Source organism: Colossoma macropomum, unplaced genomic scaffold (genome assembly GCF_904425465.1).
Source record: "Colossoma macropomum unplaced genomic scaffold, Colossoma_macropomum, whole genome shotgun sequence".
NCBI classification, from domain to species: Eukaryota; Metazoa; Chordata; class Actinopteri; order Characiformes; family Serrasalmidae; genus Colossoma; species Colossoma macropomum.
Genome location: NW_023494801.1, coordinates 27204842 through 27231219, shown reverse-complemented (window position 1 = coordinate 27231219; position 26378 = coordinate 27204842). Strand labels below are relative to the sequence as shown.

Below are 26378 nucleotides of genomic sequence, written 5' to 3'. Positions count from 1 at the left end.
ATTCTGAGTCAGTATTGGTTGGATTCATTCAGAGTGTTCAGAGAACTGACTAGGACTTTAGACTAAAATCATTTTGCTTTGAATGACATTATACCCACAAACCAAAAAAATTTATTTATTATTATATCAACTCTGAACTTCATTTCTCCTTTGATTACTTATATAGCTAACTACAGATCCTGTAGCCTAAACTGAGCAGCTACTTGAGCATGCTGATTAATCTATCAGCAAGTAAAAAAAAACAAAAAAAAAAACAAAACAAAACATGAGGTTTGCATTTTATAAGTATAATTATAACTGCCCTCATAAACAATCTTGATGATAGATAGATAGATAGATAGATAGATAGATAGATAGATAGATAGATAGATAGGTAGGTAAGTAGGTAGGTAGGTAGACAGATACATATCATTGCTCTCAGGTATCTCCATTTTTGTCAATTTTGAGCACAACAGCTTCCCTTTATATTGTGTGCACATTTCATGATAGATGGCCCATAATAAATGCTCCCAAAGGGCTTAGAATAAAATTTCTTTAAATTAACATCTACAAATATGAAGAAGGTTTCTGCTTTGTCCAGTAAAACATTTTGGACACAGTTTTGGACAGTAATGATATATTAAGTATCCACCAACCAGGTGTGGCCTACAGTATGTGTGTTGCATGTATGTCTCAAAAAGTCAAAGTCACTGTGGTTGGCATAGCGTCTCATACAGATATAGAAATAGGCAGTTAGGTTTATGGCCAAACCACAACTATTCTAAGGTCAGCTGAAACCAGTCAGTGTGGACTGTCTTTTTTCACACTGCATCTCATTAAGCCCTTTAATACTCAAGGTCCTCATGTTATTTATGGCCATGACATGATTGAAAGTACAAAAGTATATACAATTAATAAACATATGTATATGAAAGTAGATGTTTGAACAGACAATATTAGAAGGTGTCTTCTTTGTTTGGTGGTGTATGGTATGGTGTGGTAGAATTGGTTGTGGTGACCAATGAGTGGTCATATTACTTGAGCACTATATCCAGGTAAAGATATTTGTGTATATAAAAGTAGATGTTTAAACAGATTATATTAGAAGGTTTCTTCTATGGTTGGTGGTGTGGTATGGTGTGGTATGGTGTGGTGGTATTTGTTGAGGTGACTAATGAGCAGTACTGATACCTGCAGAAAGACATTGGTGTGGGCAGTGTCGTTAGCACTAATAGGAATTTGCTTGGATGTCTTAGAAACATTGTAACTTCAAATGCAAGGAAACTGGACTGAAAGTGGAAAAATATACATATAACTGTTACAACTGTATAATTACACATTAACAATACATGCACCAACAATGTAACTGCTGGTGATGTACTGTTACAAATGGATTATGCAAGTGTATATTTCCACAGTCTTTTCTTATGTAATTACATATGTGTAATAACATGATGGTAATTACATTTGTATGAACAACTGTTTTCCTAATGAGCATTTGGTAATTGTAACAAGAGGGGTATAATTAATATACTCCTCAAGCTAGCTGCAGTAGTTTGCTTGTGCTGTGGCATGGTCACTTAACCAAAGTTCTGGCTTAAAATGATTCTGTAATGTGACGCCTCTTGTTATAACCAGAAAAGTCTTGTTGGTAAAACAGGGTAAACAGTTTCATGACAACCTTTAATACAGCACGTTATGTATACACTGAATTAATGAACAGTAAACAATGTAAACTGAATGAAACTGAAAACTGATAATGAGAATACAGTGAAGAAAGAAGAACAATTGCCAGCAGCTTTTGTCAACATAAACAAACAAACAAACAAACAAACAAATAAATAAAACTAAGAGTTAAGTACAAAATCTATCTAAAATAGTACTTAAATGCACCAATGATGTACAATTATATACTAAATACTATATAAATACACTTGCCTTGCCTAGTGATGTACAATTAATTATTTTCCACTCTTGAAAAAATGCAGTGATCAAAAGTCTGATTATTTATTTAACATCAGCTTTTAAATTAAATTTCAATCAATTAATGTTTTGCTGTAAACAACAAAACATGCGTTGACTTCTTTCTTGAATCTAAATATTCATTTATTTACTGTGAATTAAACCTCAGTATTTAATTACAACTTGTAATAATGGGGTGTCTTTCAAATTAAATCCTGCGATTAATCTGATTGTATTAGATTGTAAAAGATTAATACCAGATTAATTTTTGTTTTCCTCTACAGAACTACAGTGGAACTGATTGTATTTTCAGATTTAGAAACCAATAAATCACACAAAACCCTTCAGATTATCCAAGATGGTGGTTTGTTACTAATGGAACAATGGAAATGAATGACAGAATGTGGAGAACAGCCACAAATGATGTCACAAAGGACACCTCTCACATTGAACGTCATAGAGATGCATCCAGACTCACATACATGATAGCACATATACATACACACACATCAGCAACACCTGGGATACCACAGCAGTGGCCTAGCAACACCTTAGCAACCACATCAGATCCCATGGCAATGGCCCAGAAACACCTTAGTAACAAACTGGGATATCATAACAATGGCCTAGCATGACCTTATCAACCACTTAGGACACAACAGCAACATCATAGCAACACCATAGCAACAGCATAGCAACACCTTAGCAACCACCCAGAATATCATAGCAATGACCTGGATACACCTTAGTAACCCACTGGGATACCATAGCAATGGAGCAGCATGACTTTAGCAACCACTTGGGTCACCACTGTGACAGCATAGCAACAACTTAACAACCACCAAAGAATTCATAGCAACAATTGTTAAGTTTGTTCCCTGTAGAAGTTGTCTTTACCTTATTTTCACTTGTAATTAATTTAATCCATCTGTGCGCATCATAACTGTAGGCTTCATCAGATATTCATCTTCATCAGATGTAACAGCTCACTGGTGCCCTTTTTATTTGTGGGCTACAAGTGCTTATTAATCATTTTAAGGATTTTGTGACCTAATTAATAAGCATCAATAAACCCATTGTGAACAATTCATAAACGCTTATAAGGATAGTCTTATTGTAAAGTGGTACCAGATTGCCTAAATAAAGTAGCACAATTTTTTTTTCCATGGATCTGCTGAGCACCTAATCTAACACTACAGGAACTAAGGAGCTAGAAAAGTGCAAACATTCATCATTTTAACATTCTGTCCAGTTATTAACACTGAACGGGAACTGGGCTCACATAAGTGTGATGATACTTCCTGTTCTTCTATTCATTATTTTAGTCTGGTAGCTCATCAAGTGTGAGTGACTGAAGGACTGACTGAGTGGAAAGATCTTAAGAGAAAAGTTAAACGAGTATGTTGGTCATCTTTGGGGTCCTGGTGGTGTTTGCTGGAGATGCGATGGGTAAGTTTCCTCTGGTAGCATGCAGAGATGCGTAATAACGAAGTATTTTCGAATGACACTTTAACATTATTAAGTACATTTGTAAGGAAAGAAATCTACTATTTTCACAGTTATACTTTAGACCTTTTAGTCAGATCATTCAGATTTGAAGGTACAAGTGATTTGTATGGTCAGACTGTAGTTCAGAGTGGGTATTTGTTGGATTCATTCAGAGTGGGTATTGTTGGATTCATTTAAAGTGGGTAAGTTGGATTCATTCAGAGTGGGTATTCTCGCGTTTTGCATGACGTCACATTATATAGTTGCCGCCATTTTGAGGACCAAATCAGGGAGTGACTGCACCAGAACAATGTCTTCAATTTGTTGTTCTTTGTGAATGGTTCACCTGCAAGACGCAACAGAACCCGAGATCTTCAGGCTTCGAGAACCCCCTCCACTGTATAGTTTAGTGTTTTTTCTGCTGTGCACACCTCGTTCAGGGATTACTTAGCTGAAAACATATGAGGTATTTTTTACTGGGGAAACCAAAATTATGCAGTGCAGGGGTTGCAGAACTGGATCTAGGAGCTCTGCACTAACTGCACTAGCAAACTTACTAAATCGCATCTGTTGAAACACGATGTCGTCTTCCAACCCACAACATTCAGTCTTATATTTAATGTTTATGTTTCTCCATTTAAACGTCATGTAAATCTCCAGAAACAGAGAAGTGAAGTTTTACCCGGCTGTTTGCAGCTCAGTAGGGGGACAACTGTTCATCTCTCGGCTGTTAACATTAGCGAAAGTTATCTAAACACATCTGTGTTAATTAGCTGATGTCACCTTGCACTTCTAATGATGACAAAAGAGTTTTTTTCTCCTCTTTTTGCAACACCATGGGATCCTTTACACACCCTAATGTGAAGAGCCAGTAGGCGTCTGTGCTTGTCGGCATTGGTTGGATTCATTCAGAGTGGATATTGTTTGGATTTATTCAGAGTGGGTATTGGTTGGATTTATTCAGAGTGGGTATTGGTTGGATTTATTCAGAGTAGGTGTTGATTGGATTCATTTAGAATCAGCATTTGTTGGATTCATTTAGAGTGGGTATTGGTTGGATTCACTCAGAGTGGCCATTGGTTGCACTCATTCAAATTGGGCAATGGTTAGATTCATTCCGAATAGGTATTGGTTGGATTCATTGAGTGTTCAGAGAACTGACTAGGACTTTAGACTAAAATCATTTTGCTTTGAATGACATTATACCCAACTCTGAACTACCATTCATTTCTCCTTTGATTACTTATATAGCTAACTACAGATCCTGTAGCCTAAACTGAGCAGCTACTTGAGCATGCTGATTAATCTACCAGCAAGTAAAGAAAAAAAAACATGGTTTGCATTTTAGAGGTATAATTATAACTGCCCTCATAAACTCTCATGATGATAGATAGATAGATAGATAGATAGATAGATAGATAGATAGATAGATAGATATGTAGGTAAGTAGGTAGGTAGGTAGACAGATACATATCATTGCTCTCAAGTATCTCCATTTTTGTCAATTTTGAGCACAACAGCTCCCTTTATATTGTGTGCACATTTCATGATAGATGGACCAAAATAAATGCACCAAAAGGGCTTAGAATAAAATTTCTTTAAATTAACATCTACAAATATGAAGAAGGTTTCTGCTTTGTCCAGTAAAACATTTTGGACACAGTTTTGGACAGTAATGATATATTAAGTATCCACAAACCGGGTGTGGCCTACAGTATGTGTGTTGCATGTATGTCTCAAAAAGTCAAAGTCACTGTGGTTGGCATAGCGTCTCATACAGATATAGAAATAGGCAGTTAGGTTTATGGCCAAACCACAACTATTCTGAGGTCAGCTGAAACCAGGCAGTGTGGACTGTCTTTTTTCACGCTGCATCTCATTAAGCCCTTTCATACTCAAGGTCCTCATGCTATTTATGGCCATGAAAGTACAAAAGTATATACAATTAATAAACATATGTATATGAAAGTAGATGTTTGAACAGACAATATTAGAAGGTGTCTTTGTTTGGTGGTGTATGGTATGGTGTGGTAGTATTTGTTGTGGTGACCAATGAGTGGTCATATTACTTGAGCCAAAATAAATAAATAAAAAAAAGTATATACAATTAAAAATATTTGTGTATATAAAAGTAGATGTTTAAACAGATTATATTAGAAGGTTTCTTCTTTGGTTGGTGGTGTGGTATGGTGTGGTGGTATTTGTTGAGGTGACTAATGAGCAGTACTGATACCTGCACAAAGACAGTGGTGTGGGCAGTGTCGTTAGCACTAATAGGAATTTGCTTGGATGTACTAGAAACATTGTAACTTCAAATGCAAGGAAACTGGACGGAAAGTGGAAAAATATACATATGACTGTTACAACTGTGTAATTACACATTAACAATACATGTAACAATGTAACAGCTGGTGATGTAGTCACTGTTATAAATGGATTATGGAAGTGTATATTTCAACAGTCTTTTCTCATTTAATTACATACATGTACTACTGTTTTCCTAATAAGAATTTGGTAATTGTAACAAGATGGGTATAATTCTACTCATACCATTAATAAGAATAAATCCACCCTAATGTACCTGCTGATTTCTTAATTAAGATCAAACCCCGGCAGTAGTTTGCTTGTGCTGTGGCATGGTCACTTAACCAAAGTTTGTTATAACCAGAAAAGTCTGGTTGGTAAAACAGGGTAAACAGTTTCATGACAACCTTTAATACAGCACATTACACATACACTGAATTGATGAACAGTAAACAATGTAAACTGAATGAAACTGAAAACTGATAATGAGAATACAGTGAAGAACGAAGAACACTTGCCAGCAGCTTTTGTCAACATAAACAAACAAATCAAACTTGGAGTTAAGTACAAAATCTTTTAAAAATAGTACTTAAATGCACCAATGATGTACAATTATTATATACTAGATACTGTATGAATAAACTTGCCTTGCCTAGTGATGTACAGTTAATTGAGTATTTTAAACTCTTGAAAAAATGCAGTGATCAAAATTCTGATCATTTATTTAACATCAGCTTTTAAATTAAATTTTAATCAATTAATGTTTTGCTGTAATCAATAAAACATGTGTTGACTTCTTTCTTGAATCTAAATATCATTTATTTACTGTGAATTAAACCTTAGTATTCAATTACAACTTGTAATAATGTGGTGTCTTTCAAATTAAGTGCTGGGATTAATCTGATTGTATTAGATTGTAAAATATTAATAACAGATTATTTTTTGTTTTCCTCTACAGGTTTGTTTTCCATGAACCTTGATTGTAGATTATTTAGAGTGATCCATGTTATGGAGCTGTAGGATGACCACTGTATATGCAGCTGCCATTTGAGTATGAATTAACCTTAAATAAAAAGTACAGTGGAACTACTGATCATATTTTCAGATTAAGAATCCAATAAATCACACAAAACCCTTCAGATTATCCAACATCGTGGTTTTCTACTAATGGGACAATGGAAATGAATGGCAGAATGTGGAGAAAATTATATTCTAACAGCCACAAATGATGTCACAAAGGACACCTCTCACATTGACTGTCATAGTAGGAACAAAACTTAGCAAACCCGACGATGATAATTAGCTAATAGAATGATCACACTAAATTTCATTACAGTGTTTCTTTTTTTACAATGTTTGTAGTTTAATATTGCTAATCAGAGTTAAATTAATTATTGATGTTTGGTAGGAAGGTTAGAAGTTTCAGTAAGTTGCAAAATGTGTTTTCTAAATCTGATTGGATGTTATTGAACATTTAGTAGTAAAGAGGTGAACAATTTCACAGGTTTTGTGGATAAACTGTACTATCTTTACCAACAGTCTCTTAGAAGCAGGAAGCAGTCAACTCGATCATATAAGTAAAAGGGTCAGGAAGGGTTCTTGATGTAAATATAAGGACATCGGTCTTTGAAACAGTTCAGTTTGCTCGTTAAAAGGCTTTACTTTTGACTTTCTTCTTTGTCAGAAAGATATCAGAACATATATTGATATAATTTTAATGCTAGTTGTTTAATGCCATGGACATTAATTGGATTCATTCAGAGTGGGTATTGGTTGGATTCATCCATAGTGGATATTGATGGGATTAATTTAAAGTGGGTAAGTTGGATTCATTCAGAGTGAGTATTCTCGCATTTCGCGTGACACCACATTATATAGTCGCCGCCATTTTGAGGACCAAATCAGGGAGTGACTGCACTAGAACGATGCCTTCAATTTGCTGTGCTTTGTGAATGATTCACCTGCAAGACTCGACATAACCCAAGATCTCCAGGCTTGGAGAACCCTCTGCACTGTATAGTTTAGTGTTTTTTCTGCTGTGCACACCTCGTTCAGGTCAAGAAGGGATTAATTAGCTGAAAATATATGAGATATTTTGACCAGGAAAACCAAAGTTATGCAGTGCAGGGGTTGCAGGACTGGAGCTGGGAGCTCTGCACTAACTGCACTAGCAAACTTACTAAATCGTATCTGTTGAAACACGATGTCGTCTTTTGACCCCAGACATTCAGTCTTATATTTAATGTTCATGTTTCTCCATTTAAACGTTGTTTAAATTTCCAGAAACAGAGAAGTGAAGTTATACCTGGCTGTTGTTTTGTCAAAACTTTTTTTTAAGTTCCGGGCAACAGGAACTTAAAAGAAGTTTTAACACAACAAACATATCATTGCTCTCAAGTATCTCCATTTTTGTCAATTTTGGGCACAACAGCTCCCTTTATATTGTGTGCACATTTCATGATAGATGGTCCAAAAGAAATGCTAAAAGAGGGCTTAGAATAAAATTTCTTTACTTTAACATCTACAAATGTGAAGAAGGTTTCTGCTTTGTCCAGTAAAACATTGTGGACACAGTTTTGGACATTAATGATATATTAAGTATCCACCAACCAGGTGTAGCCTACAGCATGTGTGTGGCATACATGTGTGTCTCAAAAAGTGAGTGTCACTCTGGTTTGCATAGCGTCTCATACAGAGATAAAAATAGCAGGAAGTTAGGTTTATGGCCAAACCACAACTATTCTAAAGTCAGCTGAAACCAGTTGGTGTTGATTTTCTTTTTTCACACTGCATCTCATTAAGCCCTTTAATACTCAAGGTCCTCATGCCTGTTATGGCCATGACTTGAGTGAAAAGTATATACAATTAATAAACATATGTATATAAACATAGATGTTTGAACAGACAATATTAGAAGGTGTCTTCTTTGTTTGGTGGTGTATGGTATGGTGTGATAGTATTGGTTGGGGTGACCAATGAGTGGTCATATTACTTGAGCAAAAATAAAATATAAAAAAAACGGTAACACTTTACATTAAGGGTCGCTAATCAATCATTAAATATATAATAATAATTATTTAGTTATTAGTTAACTCTTCATTAAGCATTAGCTATTACTTAGTAATTAATTAAGCACTTATCAGTTAGTAATTAAGTACACTGTTGATAAGTTAGTTTGTCGTTAGTTTGTGGCTTACTTACTCATTATCTGTGTGCTAATTGCTGCTTATTACATTGTTAATTAACTAATAAGTATTTTTCTTCACATAAAGAAGTAACGTGATAACTTACTAGCACTTATGTGTTAATCCCGCTAATTATCTGTTAATTGACTTTCCATCACCTCCATATATTCAGTTGCTTCACTTTTCTTACTTTGGTTCTTGTTCATTATAGATGCTTATGGTCACATCTGACCGTAAGATGAGCGCACACAAATTCATGGACGGTTTTGTTATTCATCACGTTCATCTTGGCATATCTGTACTCATATCTGGTAGGAGTGCATGTAAATTTGAGCATAAATGCTGGACATGTGGCTAATTAACCAAAACTATTATCAATATAATCTGTAATTGCAAAAATAAGAACAACAATAGAAAATTTCAATATTAATTTGTGTGCATGACAGTCCAGTACTAAAGTGGATGTACTTACTTTACATGCACATTGAATTAATTACACTAAACAATCACTCTACTATGTTAACAACATCGAGTATTTTGTTTTATTTCACATTTTATTTTTTCCAGTTGTTTTCATTTTAATACTAGTAAGTTTGGTCAGCAGGGGAGGAGTGCACTCACTGCTGGACATCAAACTCCACCCACGAGCACGGCCATTAGCTTTCATGCCAAACACTGCCGTTTTATTGGCTGGCTACAGAAACATCTGCATGAATTAGGGTGTGCTTCATGTAAATGATATGTAAATGAGGTGCTGGTAGGCTGGTTTCATGCACTGAAGCTGATTTATCATTTATGCTCAAATCTCAACTTGTTTCCACATCGTACAAAACTGTTATGAATCAGACGCAGAGCAGTTCATACCATATAAAAGGCAAAAAAAAGGTGTTCTTTTTTTTTACGTAACTTTGATAATTAATGGCCATTAGATCTTTACATTTTGACCATTCATTGCTTCTTAAATTCCTCTTACTTAATCATTAATTACTGCTTTTGTGTCCCTCCAAGTAAAGTGACAACACAAAATCAGTAATTAATGGTTAAGGAAGAGGAATTTAAGAAGTAATTAATGGTCAAAATATAAAGATCTAATGGCCATTTTGTCATGATAGTGCATGAAAACTAACATGTCTGTTGTAGCTCAGTATTTGAGCATTATAGTTCACTGCTAATGCTTAATCCGGACGTAATCGCGACTCTTTGTGAAAAGGGCCCATTGCCATTAGATCTTTACATTTTGACCATTAATTACTTCTTAAATTCCTCTTACTTAACCATTAATTACTGCTTTTGTGTCCCTCCAAGTAAAGTGACAACACCTAATGGCCATGGGCCCTTTTCACAGAGTCGCGATTACGTCCGGATTAATAGTTAGCAGTGAACTATAATGCTCAAATACTGAGCTACAACAGACATGTTAGTTTTCATGCACTATCATGACAAAATGGCCATTAGATCTTTATATTTTGACCATTAATTACTTCTTAAATTCCTCTTCCTTAACCATTAATTACTGATTTTGTGTTGTCACTTTACTTGGAGGGACACAAAAGCAGTAATTAATGACAAAAGGAAGTGAATGGAAGCACTGATTTAACTGTAAACACAGCTAAAATGCTGTGTGTGGTGGAGCCCTGCTTACTGCTGCTGCAGCTGCTCACATCAAGCAGTGTCTCTGTAGTTGTACAACATGCCAGCGATTTCTGTAATATTTTTGTTTTCAAAAGAAATTAAAGTTCTTCTGTGTAGTATGAATTTGGTAGACGTTGTTTAGCTGTAGCTAGCTAGCAACGCTAGAAGCCATTTCTAACTGTAGCTGTGTTCCCAAAATAAGGAAGCTAGTTAGCTTTCATTAGCTGCTGCCACCAGCCGGCTAACGTGGAGCAGGTTCTGTGACACATTTAGCTACATGATGGCAGCGACTTCTGACATAAACACAAACAAAAACTTTTATATGTAAAGTCTATTTGACAGACCTCGTTTAAACTGTATTAGCTTACGGTAGGCTAGCAGGCTACAGTCGCTAATTAGCTAGCCTACCATTAGCAGTTTGAGCACCAGCTTCGTATGAGTAGCAAACCTTAAAGCTAAGTTAGCTCTAACGCTAGCTAGGTTAGCGATCTGCCAAGCAGCATTATTCTTATAATTTCATGGCAAATTTTGAAGCAGCACTTCAAAAAACATCCACCTTTCACTGCTCAGTCAAAACCGAGACTCCTAGCTGAAAAAAAAAAAAACATCTGAAAAAGCTGATTCATGTTAGCCGGGCTAGTTTGGTTAGCAGTAGCTTCTAGCCAGTATGGCTAGCTTAATATAAACAGAGTCTATAAAATTCATGCTACATATAAAAGTTCTTCTTTCTTTTGAAAACAGAAGATTACCGAAATCGCTGGCGTGTTGTACAAAGACACAGAGACGGCTTGATGTGAAGCAGCTGCAGCAGAACTGCAGTAAAAACAACATGCAGCATCTCAGCTCTGTTTACAGTTAAATCAGCGCCTCCGTCCACTTCTTACTCTCACTGTCACAGCTGTGCAGGAAAACTAAAATACAGCTGTTGTAGCTCAGTGTTTGAGCATTACAGTTCACTATTAAACATTCTGACATTGCGTCTGCAGTAGCTTTATGGAGAGGAAGTGAGTTTTACCCTGCTAATGCTTAAACCGGAAGTAATCACGAATCTTGTGAAAAAAGCTCATTAATCATCAAAGTTACGTAAAAAAAAAAGAACACCTTTTTTTTTGCCTTTTATAAGGTATGAACTGCTCTGCTTCTGATTCATAACAATTTTGTACGATGTGGAAACAAGTGGAGATTTGAGCATAAATGATAAATCAGCTTCAGTGCATGAAACCAGCCTACCAGCACCTCATTTACATATCATTTACATGAAGCACACCCTAATTCATGCAGATGTTTCAGTAGCCAGCCAATAAAACGGCAGTGTTTGGCATGAAAGCTAATGGTCCTGCTCGTGCGTGGAGTTTGATGTCCAGCAGTGAGTGCACTCCTCCCCTGCTGACCAAACTTAATAGTATTAAAATGAAAACAACTGGAAAAAATAAAATGTGAAATAAAACAAAATACTCAGTGTTGTTAACATAGTAGAGTGATTGTTTAGTGTAATTAATTCAATGTGCATGTAAAGTAAGTACATCCACTTTTGTACCGGACTGTCATGCACACAAATTAGTATTATTGAAATTTTCTATTGTTGTTCTTATTTTTGCAATTACAGATTATGTTGATAATAGTTTTGGTTAATTAGCCACATATCCAGCATTTATGCCCAAATTTACATGCACTCCTACCAGATATGAGTACAGATATGCCAAGATGAACGTGATGAATAACAAAACCGTCCATGAATTTGTGTGCGCTCATCTTACGGTCAGATGTGACCATAAGCATCTTTAATGAACAAGAACCGAAGTAAGAAAAGTGAAGCAACTGAATATATGGAGGTGATGGAAAGTCAATTAACAGATAATTAGTGGGATTAACACATAAGCGCTAGTAAGTTATCATGTTACTTATTTATGTGAAGAAAAATACTTATTAGTTAATTAACAATGTAATAAGCAGCAATTAGCACACAGATAATGAGTAAGTAAGCCACAAACTAACGACAAACTAACTTATCAACTAACAGTGTACTTAATTATTAATTGATAAGTGCTTAATCAATTACTAAGTAATAGCTAATGCTTAATGAAGAGTTAACTAATAACTAAATAATGGGAAACTAATAGTTGATTATTATATATTTAATGATTGATTAGCGACCCTTAATGTAAAGTGTTACCAAAAAAACAAATACATTACATTTTGTATAAAAACTATAAACAATTAAAAATATTTGTGTATATAAAAGTAAATGTTTAAACAGATTATATTAGAAGGTTTCTTCTTTGGTTGGTGGTGTGTGGTGTGGTATGGTGTGGTGGTATTTGTTGAGGTGACTAATGAGTACAGATACGTGCACAAAGACATTGGTGTGGGCAGTTTCGTTAGCACTGATAGGAATTTGCTTGGATGTCTTAGAAACATTGTAACTTCAAATGCAAGGAAACTGGACTGAATGCGGAAAAAGTCATTATAACTGCTACAACTGTGTAATTACACATTAACAATACATGCAACAATGTAACAGCTGGTAATGTAGTCACTGTTATAAATGGATTATGCAAATGCATATTTCAACAGTCTTTTCTTATGTAATTACATACATGTAATAACATGAAGTTAATTACATTTGTATAAACTACTGTTTTCCTAATAAGAATTTGGTAATTGTAACAAGATGGGTATAATTCTACTCATACAGTTAATAAGAATACATCCACCCAAATGTACCTGCTGATTTCTTAATTAAGATCATACCCCTGTAGTAATTTGCTTGTGATGTGGCATGGTCACTTAACCAAACGTCTGGCTTAAAATGATTCTGTAATGTGACGCCTCTTGTTACAACCAGAAAAGTCTTGTTGGTAAAACAGGGTAAACAGCTTTATGACAACCTTTAATACAGCACATTATGTATACACTGAATTGATGAGCAGTAAACAATGTAAACTGAATGAAACTCAAACCTGACAATGAGAATATGATGAACAAAGAAGAAGAACAATTGCCAGCAGCTTTTGTCAACACAAAAACAAACAAACAAACAAACAAACAAATAAAACTTGGAATTAAGTACAAAATCTGTCAAAAATGATACATAAATGCACCAATGATGTACAACATTTTTATACTAGATACTATATAAATAAACTTGCCTTGTACAATGTTATGACCCAGTTTAGGGTGAGGCCATAATATAAAAGGAAAGAGAGAGAGAGAGAGAGAGACATGTGCCCTTCCGATTCCCTCAACCATGCATACGACATCCAGCTTCACAATGATAAAGATTTATTGAAGTTGAAACAAAGATGAGAAAACTGAACCAAAACAACATAACAAGAAAGGAGGGTAGGAGAAAATCACAAACACAACAAAGTTAACTAAGTTTTAACAACTAACTAAATCTAACCAACAAAAAGAAAAGAAAATACATCAAATGTAACCTAACTCCTTAACTAAACCAATAACCAGGAAAAAACAAAGAAACAAAAACATCCTCCCTCCCTAAACTGAAGAAGTAAAGATACTGCAGTGTCTAGGCCTCACAGACTTTGGTGGAGATTATACAGGAGTTTCAATGCCATTTGAAACATACGTTTTACATACCACACTGAAAACCTTAACACCTTGTAAAACTACTCAAGTAACACAGCCATCACAGCCTATTAGTTACTCTAATGAAGCATGAGCATTTCTCAGGTTGGTGGTGGAACCGGGAAGCAACAGCGTGTAACCCTCTCTTTCGCCTCATGCTTCCACCTGGTCGTAATCCAGCTTTTATAGGTTGAGCCCCCTGCTGGACTGGAGTCATCATGACACTGCAATATGTAAAACAACAACAAAAACAAAAACAAAAAAACAACAAAGAACATTGCAAAGAACAAGACATCATGACCCCTAGGTTCGTAACAAAAATGATACGCTGTAGCGTAAGTACCCCTGTTATCGGCCACCTCATAACAAAACATCGGGAATCTAAGCTAACTGTAAATAAATGAAAGCACTTTACTCACCCAAATCAATGTTTTTCGGGAGAGATACGTGTGTAGATTAATGTCCAAGAGTCATTTGACATGATGAGAAGACAGTTTTTTCAATAATAATGTTTTTGTCTACTTTGACACTGGTATCGCTAGAATGATGGTCCCCCAATATCGGCCACCTCACTTCCGGTTTTCCGTAACTCATCTTTCAGCCTAAAATTCAGCATATAAAATTGTAAAAAAACATAAAATATATGTATATATTCGTTAGTAAAATGTGATGTTATTGTATTGTTTCATTATTCAACTTGATTTGCTTGTTTATCTAAGTATAGAGCTCAGCTCTTTGCTGCGCACCTGGTTGTGCCAGTCAAATGAGAAATCGCGTTTACGCATCATTCCTACCAGACTCAATGCTTTACAGTGGTTTACAATGAGGTTAAGTTTGTCCTCTGTGGGCACATATATGTACGCCATATATGTACGCCATATATGTAACACTACAATGGCAGCAAACTGTTTTTTTACCTCAGAGAAGAGAAAGCTAACCGATAAGCTAACTTTCTACACAGACCAATATCCATCATGGAATGAAAATGGGTTGTGTGTTCCATGCGGTTTTGTACACGCAGAATTATTATTAGTGATATTTAAATATTGTTTTCAGATATGATTTTTTGCTAGAATAAAGTTTAGATGCCCTTGTAAGGTGCAAGCTTATGTGTTTTGAATTTCGCCTGAGCAATTGGCGGAGAGAGAGAGAGGAATTGCGCAATACGCGCAAGTGGCCGATGTTGGGGGACGGCCGATGTTAGGGGTAGCTATGTTATCATAATAATAATGCTTTGCTGTAATCAATAAAACATGTGTTGACTTCCTTCTTGAATCTAAATATTCATTTATTTACTGTGAATTAAACCTCAGTATTCAATTCAGTTTCATTCAGTTTACATTGTATACTGTCCATCAATTCAGTGTATACATAATGTGCTGTATTAAAGGTTGTCATGAAGCTGTTTACCCTGTTTTACCAACAAAGACTTATCTGATTATAACAAGAGGCGTCACATTACAGAATCATTTTAAGCCAGAAGATTACTCCATTACTACAATAATGGAGTGTATTTTGAATTAAATGCTGGGATTAATCTGATTGTATTAGATTATAAAAGATTAATAACAGATTCATTTCTGTTTTTCTCTACAGCTTTGTTGTCCATGAACCCTGATTGCAGATTTACTCAGAGTGATCCATGTTATGGAGCTGTGGGACGACCACTGTACCTGCAGCTGCCATCTGAGTATGAATTAACCTTAAAGAAGAAGAACAGTGGAACTATTGATCATATTTTCAGATTTAGAAACCAAACAATCACACAAAACCATTCAGATTATCCAAGATGGCAGTTTGTTACTAATGGAACCATGGAAATTCGCAGTGCAGAGAAAAGAGACTCAGGAAGGTACATTTTAGAAACACTTGATTCAGAAGGCACATCGAAAAGCACTTATTATCTCCAGCTGGTTATTGAAGGTAGGTCTTCACCGCTTCTAATCACATCACACAGCTACACAATGTATAACTACACAACTGACTTTTGTCAAATAAGACTACAGTATGCTTTTAGAAGCCAAATACCGATCCCCTTGAAAATTCCTGGCACCCTGGTAAAGACCATTTTCAGGTCCTGCCACAGCATCTCAATGGTGTTCACGTCAGGAATTTAAGTAAGCCACTCAAAAATCTTAATTTTGTTTCTTTTAAACCATTCAGCAGAGGACTTGCTCTCATGCTTTGGCATGTTGTCCTGCTGCATAAAAAATGCATAACTGCAGTTGAGCTTTGAATCATGACTGATGACCAGACATTCTCCTACATGAATTTCTGGTAGTAGAAGCCATGGTTCCACCAGCAAATTAGTCTTTACCCACTGTGGTATACTGTCACTTTACTGTAGTAATTAACGTTAGCCAGTTTATTACCTGAGATTATGTACTGGGTTGGCTAGTTGGTGGTTGTCATCATCATCACAGTGATGTCTATGGGCCTTAGTACTTGGTAGACTCCCCCTCCCCCCCTGACATTGATCTAGAATAAGATCTAGACAGATCTGTGATCTAGACTGAGCTGTTATCTAAGTTCAAGTCAAGCTGTAAACTATGCTGACATGTAATTTAAACTGAGCTGCGATCTAAATTGAGCTGTAACCCTGTCCAAGCTGTAATCTAGATTGAGCTATAATCTAGCCTGAGCTGCATTCTTGTTTGAGATAATATAGACTGAGCTATAATCAAGACTGAGCAGTAATCTAAACTGAGTTGCCATCTAAACTGTTGATCTGTAATCTGCAGCTGCAGTGTCCTCAGTGGAAGTGGAAGACAGCTGCTTCTCCAGTTTGAAAAGGAGAGTGTCCTGTTCCTCTGATGGAGACCAGCTCCACATCAGCTGGACACTTAGTGGATTGGCACTTGGATACCAGCTGGTTGATGGGAACAAGACTCTTTTATTGGATAGAGATGATGCTGGAAATTTCACGTGCTATGTGCAAAATCATGTTAGCCATGGAGAAAACACTGCTAAACTGAGCCAGTGCCCTGGTAAGATGCTGAGACAACTGATTGATTGGTAGATGGATTGAAAGATTAACTGATTGCTTTCTAGTGATGAACAGACATCATGTTTAAGTGGTTCATTACATCACTTATACACTACTCGCAAAAGTTTTAGGCACCTGAGAAAATAATGTAAAACAAAAAAAAGTGGGCAGATTGCTCTTATATCAGCGTTGTCCAAAGTCCAGATCCTGGCCCAAAGGCAAGCCATGGACAGTTTTAATTGCTTGATGACTTCTGTCATGCAATGCATTCTAGGTGGCCTTTCAATAACTATGTTGCAATTTTACCTTTTAGTTGAGAGTGGCAACATGAACATATAGTGAGTTTAGTTCACAAAGTTAGATAAAGCGCAAGAGTCTTTTTTCACTGACTGCAACCTGCAAATGAATTTACTGAATCCCATTTAGTCATGAATACATCCAACAAGGACACAAAGAGTCACTGATGTAGTACCCCGTAGGACATCCTGCTGGTCTGGACATACACAGAACTTACTAGCAAGCCAGTAGCTCCCCCTTGTGGACAATCTTGTTAAATGTGGGCTAGTAAATGTGAGTGAGTATGTGAGTAGGTGCTTTGGCTTTCTAAAAGCCATAAAGCCAAACAGGGACCTAAATCATCTACAAGATGGATATCGGAATACATTTTTCCCTGAGAGCCTCATTGTCATTGTGTCTCTCATGTGTTTATAGACTGTAGTGAATTTAATACCAAAAGACATTATGAAACAAATCATGGACAGTACAATAAATAGTCAGGGGATGAGAGGGCAGAGAAACCAAAGCAGCTGGAGGCTACCCTGGTCTCGCAGCAGCAACTTTTAAGTGAACTGCAACAGCATAGTTATAGAGTTATATCTGCAATCTACTCTGTTCTTTGTCTTACAAAATGACATTTTGGAAGAAGAAAACATTCATGAATATACTTAACACAAGAGCTGTGAATCAATAATTTGTTGTAGATGCTTAGCAATCTGAACTGTGCTTCAAATTAACATGAGCGCTCACTTCAAATAGCCACAGTGCATCCAACAGTAAATCAAGCCTCATACACTGGATTATCATTTAAACATTTCAAATTAAGGACCTTTTTTACTGCTTGAAGTTTTCCCACTCTGATTTCCTTATTAAAAATTCTTAACTGGTGGTGTAAAAGTGAATGAACTACACTACATTTAGACTACACTACATTTAGATGTGTCCGATTGATGACAAAATGTTCTTGCTTTTCTTCTTCCTCAGACTTGATTTCAGTGATCCCTGTTTGTAGATTTACTCAGAGTGATCCATGTTATGGAGCTGTGGGACACCCAATGTACCTGCAGCTGCCATCTGAGGATGAATTAGACTTAAAGAAGAACAACAGTGGAAATGTTACACGTATTTTCAAATTTAAAAAACACAAAATAACAAAAAACCATTCAGATTATCCAAGATGGCAGTTTGTTACTAATAACAGCACCATGATAATAAGCAGTGCAGAGAAAAGAGACTCAGGAAGATACATGTTGGATACATTTGATTCAGCAGGGACATCGAAAGGCAACTACTATCTCCAGCTGGTTATTGAAGGTAGGTCTACACAACCTCTAATCACAACACACAGCTACAAAATGTATAACTACGCAACTGAACTACCTTCACAATAAGAGTCCTTAACAGAAAAAAAAAAAACATGAATAAATGCTGAAAATGCATAACTTAAAATTCACGTCAAAAACATTTCCTGAAAACTTAATTTTAAATTTATCCCATGCAATATTCCATCGTCTGATGCATAGCAGGTCAAATTATGGGTTTCCATCAATACATTTTGCAAGTCTTCTCAAAATTGTTCTTCCAGTAATATTTTCAGTTATAAATGTTTTAAAGCAGGGGTGCCCAGTCCTGGTCCTGGAGGTCTACCACCCTGTAGAGTTTAGCTCCTACCCTAATTTAACACACCTGATCCAGGTAATGAAGACCTTCAGAGACACCTGAATGTTAGAGCCAGGTGTGTTGGACCTGAACTCTCCAGGGTGGTAGATCTCCAGGACCAAGACTGAGCACCTGTGTTTTAAAGATTGCCAGAGTTGGATGAAAATCCCATTTTAAAAATTAATTTTAACTGCTCAACTAACCAAGCTTAAAGTTTAACTGGATATAAATCCAAAGTCCAAAAAAGTTGTGCCTGTATAGAATTCCAATTAAAACGGAATGCAGTGATTAACAAGAAATATTTTTTCAACTGTTCAGCCAACCTCTGTTATACAGTGATGGTGGCTATTATTTACAAGGTAGCCTATCCTTCATAACCAAACAAATGATTGAAAAGAATGATAAATATAGCTTTGTGATTATAAAAGAAGTAGCAATGAATTAAATTAAAAGAAAATAGAAAAATAGATCATGTTGAAACAGTATAGAAGACAAACTGTTTAAGAAATTAAAAAGATATATATATTGAACCTAAGTCTGCTGCATACAGGGCAGGGGGTATTACCCATTATAACAATCATACATGGAATGCATCTAACAAAATGTATATGACACTCAAAATAGATAATTATGTTGCCTCAATAATTCTTTTACCATTGTGCATGAGGAAAGCAACTCTTTTTTTTTGGAATCTCTAGAAAAGAATATTTAAAACTAATTTAGTTGAACTAATTCATTGTGAAAAGCGGTCTTTAGGCCACCCCAAAAAGTATTGCAGTGTTTTCATTGTTGCATATACAGATTTAGTGTACAGATTCAGTAGAACAGTATAAAATAGCATCAGCTGCATAAAGATGTCCTTTGCTGTCAAAAATGGAGGAAAATAGATATCCATAGATATTGAATAGAATTGACCCTAAAATTGAACCTTGAGGAACACCAATAGTTACTGGTTATCGACACTGAGCTGTTGTTCTATATTTTGCAGCTGCAGTGACCTCAGTTGAAGTGACAGACAGCTGCTACTTCAGAAAAAGAAAAGTGTCTTGTCATTCAGATGGAGATCAGTTGCACCTCAGCTGGACTCTTAGTGGAATCACACTCAGACAAGCGGTTGATGGGAACAAAACTTTTCTGCTGGATAAAGATGATGTTGGGAATGTTACTTGCCACATATACAATCACATTAGCCGTAAACGCAAGACCGCTGAATTACACCATTGCCCTGGTAAGATGGATTTTTTATTGATAGATTGATTTATTAATGCAAGTGAGAAAGATCTGTTCAGTACCCATCTGTATGTACACCGATCAGGCATAACATTGCGACCACCTTGTTTCTATGCTCATTGTCCATTTGATCAGCTCCACTTACTATATAGGTGCACTTTGTAGTTCTACAGTTACAGACTGTAGTCCATCAGTTTCTCTGCATACTTTGTTAGCCCCCTTTTACCCTGTTCTTCAGTGGTCAGGACCCCCATGGACCCTCACAGAGCAGGTACTATTTGGGTGGTGGATCATTCTCAGCACTGCAGTTACACTGATGTGGTGGTGGTGGTGTGATAGTGTGTGTTGCGCTGGTCTGAATGGATCAGACACAGCAGTGCTGCACTGAAAATCAGCATGACGTATGAAGTTAGGTGTTGCGCCACCACAAGGTGCCACTAAAGCTTTGCCATAGTTTCTACAAGAGGAGAGCTCGATCCAAAATCTCCCATAGATGTTCAATTGGTTTGTGAAGCCAAAAAATGCCAGCAACATGTCCCCCTCCCTATCAATTATAACAGAGCCGCTGGACCCCTCACTGTAGGGATTCAGCATTCTGGCCTGTACTGTTCTTATGGTGAACATCTCTGAACATGCACTCGCCCACTTGTGGAGAATTGGTGAAGAATGTCTTATCTGACCATATCACTCTTTTCCAGGTCTTTGTTGCCCAGTGACTTTTAACAGTAGATCTAAGCGCAGGTGTCACTTTTGTCACTGTTCCTTTAGAAAATATAGTCAGTTGAGCCGTCTTTGAAGCTCCTGCCATCCATGCCTCAGTAATAAACGCTTTTTCAAAGCCATTTAAATCTTTTGCCATCTTGATTCAAAATTCATGTTGACTGGGTCTGCTCAGTATTTTATATACTCCACAAAGCCATAGCAGAATGTTGCTTAATTATATTCTATGGTAGTCACATCTGGAAGCTTCTACACTCATGATGTTTCTCAACTCATTTATTCAGGTTTTTCCTTTGTCACTCATCTCTATTGTAGTATCTAACTTAATAGCCATCATATTACAAAGGTAATTTCACTTCAAATATCAAGATAACATTTATGTTTACATTACATTTACATTTACTCTAATCCCTTGGAAGAAATGGTTAAAATTCTAGACGAGATGAAAAGTTTTAAAAGCATTTCTGATGGAAATCTCTCTCTCTCTCTCTCTCTCTCTCTCTCTCTCTCTCTCTCTCTCTCTCTCTATCTATCTAACTATCTCACTCTCTCTCTGTCTCAGACTTTATGTTTGTGTCTGTGTGGGTTGTGGAGATCACTGCTCTGCTGTCGTTGTTAGCAGGCTTTCACATCTATAGCAGAATCCACAGGAAACAGAGCACCGAACAGCCCGAAACAAGTGCAGAAAGTAAGAACTTTGTTTAGAACCATGTACAAGAGTCACTGTAAGAGTCTATGAACCCTTTAAAAAGTGGTTATTAAAAGGGTTCTTTTGTAAAGGATCGTGGTGAACCATGATTAGTAGAGCTAGGCCTTCAATTTGGGCTTGTAGACACCAGTGTTCACCTAACTCAAACCTCTTAATCAAATGTTCTCTCAAGTTCAGCAGAGGAGTTTTGTCCATTATGGGTCCTGGGGCACTGCCCTACAGGTTACCACAACCAAAAAAGGACAAATAACCACACTGTTATTAGCTATTACAGCTAGTTTTATTCAAGTCAAGTCAAATAAATACTTTTAGTAAAACAATGGTTCATTCAAAGTATGTATTTGAGTTAAACAAAACCAGCTAATTTGTTTGATACAACAGTGAAGTTTTTAATTTAGATTAAACAACACTGACAAACTACTTCTCACTGTGCATAAATAACTGCAGTATTTAAGTATTTTTGTACCAAATACTTGGTAACAAAATACTGGTATTTTTTCTACTTAATATATTTTTTTGTTTTGTTTTGTTTTTTGTTTTTTTTGTTTTTTTCCTGTAAAACTGGCTTGCAGTTTGCAAGTTAAACATGATGTAATTATGTTGACAACATCTAAAATCTACGGCCATGGTTTCTGTTCACATGACCCTGCACACAGTATGCAAGGAACTGTATACATCTGCCTTTAGAATAAATCTTGAAGATGATGCTATTTTTCCATTGTGATGCTAGGTAAAGAGCAGAAGGTAGTGGAGACTCTGTGCACCAATCTGGATCAAGAAGATCATCACAAGAAAATGACATCACAATCAGATGACGAGACTCTCCACCCCACACAACCTCAACAGCAGAACAGAACCATCACCTACGGAGAATAAACACATTCGCAGAACATAATCAGGCTCAGATTGTTCAAATAATATAGGAAAAAGTGAATTGAATTACAGTGCACTATATATGTTTTTTCTGCTCCTAAAGCATTTAATACTCCTCAAACTACCCATTCGAATCTCATTTTGATGAAAAATGATTTTCTCATAGATTTGCATGGTGGCATTTTCTCATAGTTTAAATTCAAAGATTGTCTTTACTCAGTACAACTTTGCTGCAAATTTAGTTACTTGAAACCTACATGAAACCAAATTGCATTTGACTTGCCCAATGTGAAGTTGCAGCCATCTTAACTTTGAGAAATTTCATGGAGCAAGCAAACAAAACCATGTTAATGCATCACATGATCATGTTGACCGATATAATTTCAAACAATTCATTTCACTGCCTTAGTGGACAAGAAAGTACAGGAGATGGTTTATTGGGCAATTGAAAAAGAGATTCTTCCAATGAACTTAATGTATGTAGTTTTTTATTTTGTCAGTTACCTTAACCATAAACAAACAAGCATGTTTCTCAAAACTAGCATTTCTGTAATTGGCAGGCTTAACTAACAAGCTGACACTAACAGCTGGGTGCACACCTGCTTGTACCCACATGTATTCTTCTATATTAGTCTGCTGTTATCAATATCTCGCTAGATAATTCATTTTATCCTCTCTTGATGCCCCCTAAAATTAACTGGAAATCAACAGATGTAAATTATCATAGTAGTAATATGACATGACATTTGTATAGCACTTTGCTAGGACTCAAAGACACTTACAGATTACAATTAGAGTCACAAGAAACAAATACATAACAGCATACAAACAGATGACACAGTAGAGACAGAGATATATGTTCACAGCACAGATGACGAACTAACATGAGCTATAGTAGTTTAGGATAGGGGAAGATTGTATGCAAGACAGAACAGATGTGTTTTAAGGTTGGATTTAAATGAGGACAGAGAATTAGATTTCGGAATATGAGAAGGGAGAGGCGTGGAGCATCACTAAAGCTGTGGAGGTTGTTGGGGGGGGCGGTAAGCAGACCGGCGGTAGAAGAACGTGTAGGCTTGTAGGATTAGAGAAGATCAGAGAGATAGGAAGGAGTAAGATTGTTGAGAGCTTTGCAGGTGAGAAGAAGGATCTTAAACTGAATACGGTAGTTTATGGGAAGCCAATGGAGGTTTTGGAGAACAGATGTAATGTGGTGATGAGACCAGGTGTAAGTGATGAGATGAGTTTTGAACTGTCTGGAGTTTATGAAGTGAAGAGGAGCTGATGCCTGCAAGAAGAGAATTGCTTGTTAAAAGCACTTCTACACTGCCACTGCTACACAGCTAAGGAACTTCTACATTGCACATTGCTCTCCCTTTCAGCTTTCTTATGGCTTTATGTCCTTGTTTACTCTTTTCTTCCTTTTTTTTCCTTTCATTTTATTATATTTCTTCTTCAGTGAGAGGCGTCTACTTTTAGTTGTTTAAAGTTGTTCACTTTTCCATAGACTTGTGTGGTGGAATCTTGAGACATATTTGAATTCAGCTGTTATAGAAGATGTCATAATTGAAGCTGATTTAAAGTTCTGAATGTTTTCTATTGTACTCTATTTTCCATTTGTCCATCTTTGCATGTCAAGCAGTTGATTTTATTTTTTCAGTATTTATTAAACTTAAATGTTTCAATGATTTTTTTGGGATTATCTTTGAATTGTTTCTGGTGCTTCTGTAAAGTGACATTGGTTCTGAAAATTGCCTGTGATAACAATACACCAAATTCTGTATATGTCTGATCTACAAGGTATAGCAGAAAACATGAAAGTCATTTTTCACAAAAAAGATCATCCAAGCTCTTCTAAAACTTGTAAAAATGTATGAAATTGCCCAAAACCATCTGATGAGACAAAGTTTGAAGTCTTTGGTCTGAAATTTAAAAAGATATTTGGCACACAATTCACAGCTCATCAAGTAAAGCAATGGTTCTCAACTTGGTCCTCAGGGACCACCAGAATGTCCTGACATATTTTTGCCTGAACCTAACTTGTTGGGAAATTATTAGGAAAATCTGGGCCATTTTGGGTTTCCTGAGGACCAGTTTGAGAACAAGCAAACTGAGGAATATCATGTCTACAGTGAAGCATGGTGGTGGGAGCATCTTTTGGGACTGCTTCCTTTCAGGTAGGACAGGGGCTCTAGTCAAAATAGACCAGATAACTATTAGTTCCAAATGTCAAGATATTTTGGCAAAATGGTTACAATTTAAATCGTCTGAGTCAACCAAGAAATGTGTTAAAAAAAATAAAAGCGGCATCTCTTTGGCATCATAGCCAAAGCCTAAACATCAGTTCCATAGAAAACCTGTAGAATGACTTAAATTAGACTGAGCAGAAAACATCACCTGGCAGCTTGAAGGAGCTTGAACCTTTGGCAAGGAAGAGGCTTTCCACCATAAAAACCTGAAACAGCAGATGTGTGGAGTTTTTCTGTCCAGTGTGTGGTTTCTTGTTTAGAAAGAAAACAGGAAGTGATATAGAAACAAAGGTACATCCCCTTTTTCTCACAAAAGCAATTATGAATATCACAACACCAAGTCGGCTTGAGACTTTCTGATGCTCTTTTTCATCTGTTCTCTTGATTAAATGAAAAATGCTGCTCATCTTTGGAGTCCTGGTGATGTTCACAGAAGCTGCAGTAGGTATGTTTCCTCCAGTTACATGATTCATTTTATACTTGTAGAGTTTGTGCTGTTTATTGAGAAGGGTGATAATGACTGATTATGTAACAGTTGTATGTGTGCTTAGGTACATGTGGAGTCTTTATAGTCTTCTTTCTAACTGGAATTACTATGTAGTTGTGCTTGTAGGTCAATGTACAGACAGATCAAACATTTCAGAACACTCAGTGAATTGAAAAGAAGCCATGACATCATTTTGATTGTTAGAACCCAACAACAGTCAAAACTGTCACAGTGATCTGAGGTGTGAATCACTGTCACAGTGGTGTTGTTTTGGGAGGAATAGGTGGGATGTCACCCTTAAGAACAATATCCACTTAATATAAAGCTAAACCTTACCTGTCGAGCATGTACAGGAAGATAAAGCTTAAACCTACATACAGTTAGAGGAAGTAAACTGGAGCAGAAGACTGTTTAGTTTCTATAGCACAAAAAGGAAAAACTTTAATTACACTATTACTACTACCTTTCACTATTGGGCATATCTGAACTGGACAGTTAATGTGGGCTGAACAGTAGGACAGTTTTGCTCGAATTTATGACTAAAAGTTATCAGTCTAAAGACTCATTATTAATTTACTGGCATATGTACCATCCTCTACATAGTTATTACCAAGGTTTGCTTAAAAATCTTCAAAAGTAGACAAGGAAGCTGCATCGCCGCAGCTTGATGAGTAGTTTACTTTAATGTAGAAATATGATTTTCTGTCTCTTTGTTATTTGTGGTGTTCAAGGCAATCTCTAACATTGCCAATGTTCACACAGGCTGAATAGGAAGCATTAAACTTTGTGGACTTTTTTTCTCCTCCATTGTCCTACATTTAATATGATTTTCTGTTTTAGCAGTTTACTTTCACTGTAGTCAAACTCTGGACCAGTGGCCAATAGAATACATATTGGAATAAAAACACAGTTGTATGAAAAAGTTTGGGCAGCACACATAAATTTGCATGTTTTTTTGAAATGTAAAAATAAGTGAACACATCCTCTACAGAGAACACACCTCTGTAAATTTCAATGCACAATTACTGTTTATTTCTTGAATTTAACATAA

General features: G+C 36.2%; 1 protein-coding gene across 1 annotated transcript in view; it reads left to right on the top strand.

The window, feature by feature from the left end:
• LOC118821035 overlaps positions 1-26378 on the top strand; it is a 64456-nt gene that overhangs the window by 16962 nt on the left and 21116 nt on the right. The window contains exon 3 of the mRNA XM_036589445.1: positions 16880-17125. Within this exon, the coding sequence (XP_036445338.1) occupies positions 16880-17125 (246 nt within the window). The remainder of the gene's footprint in view (positions 1-16879; positions 17126-26378) is intronic.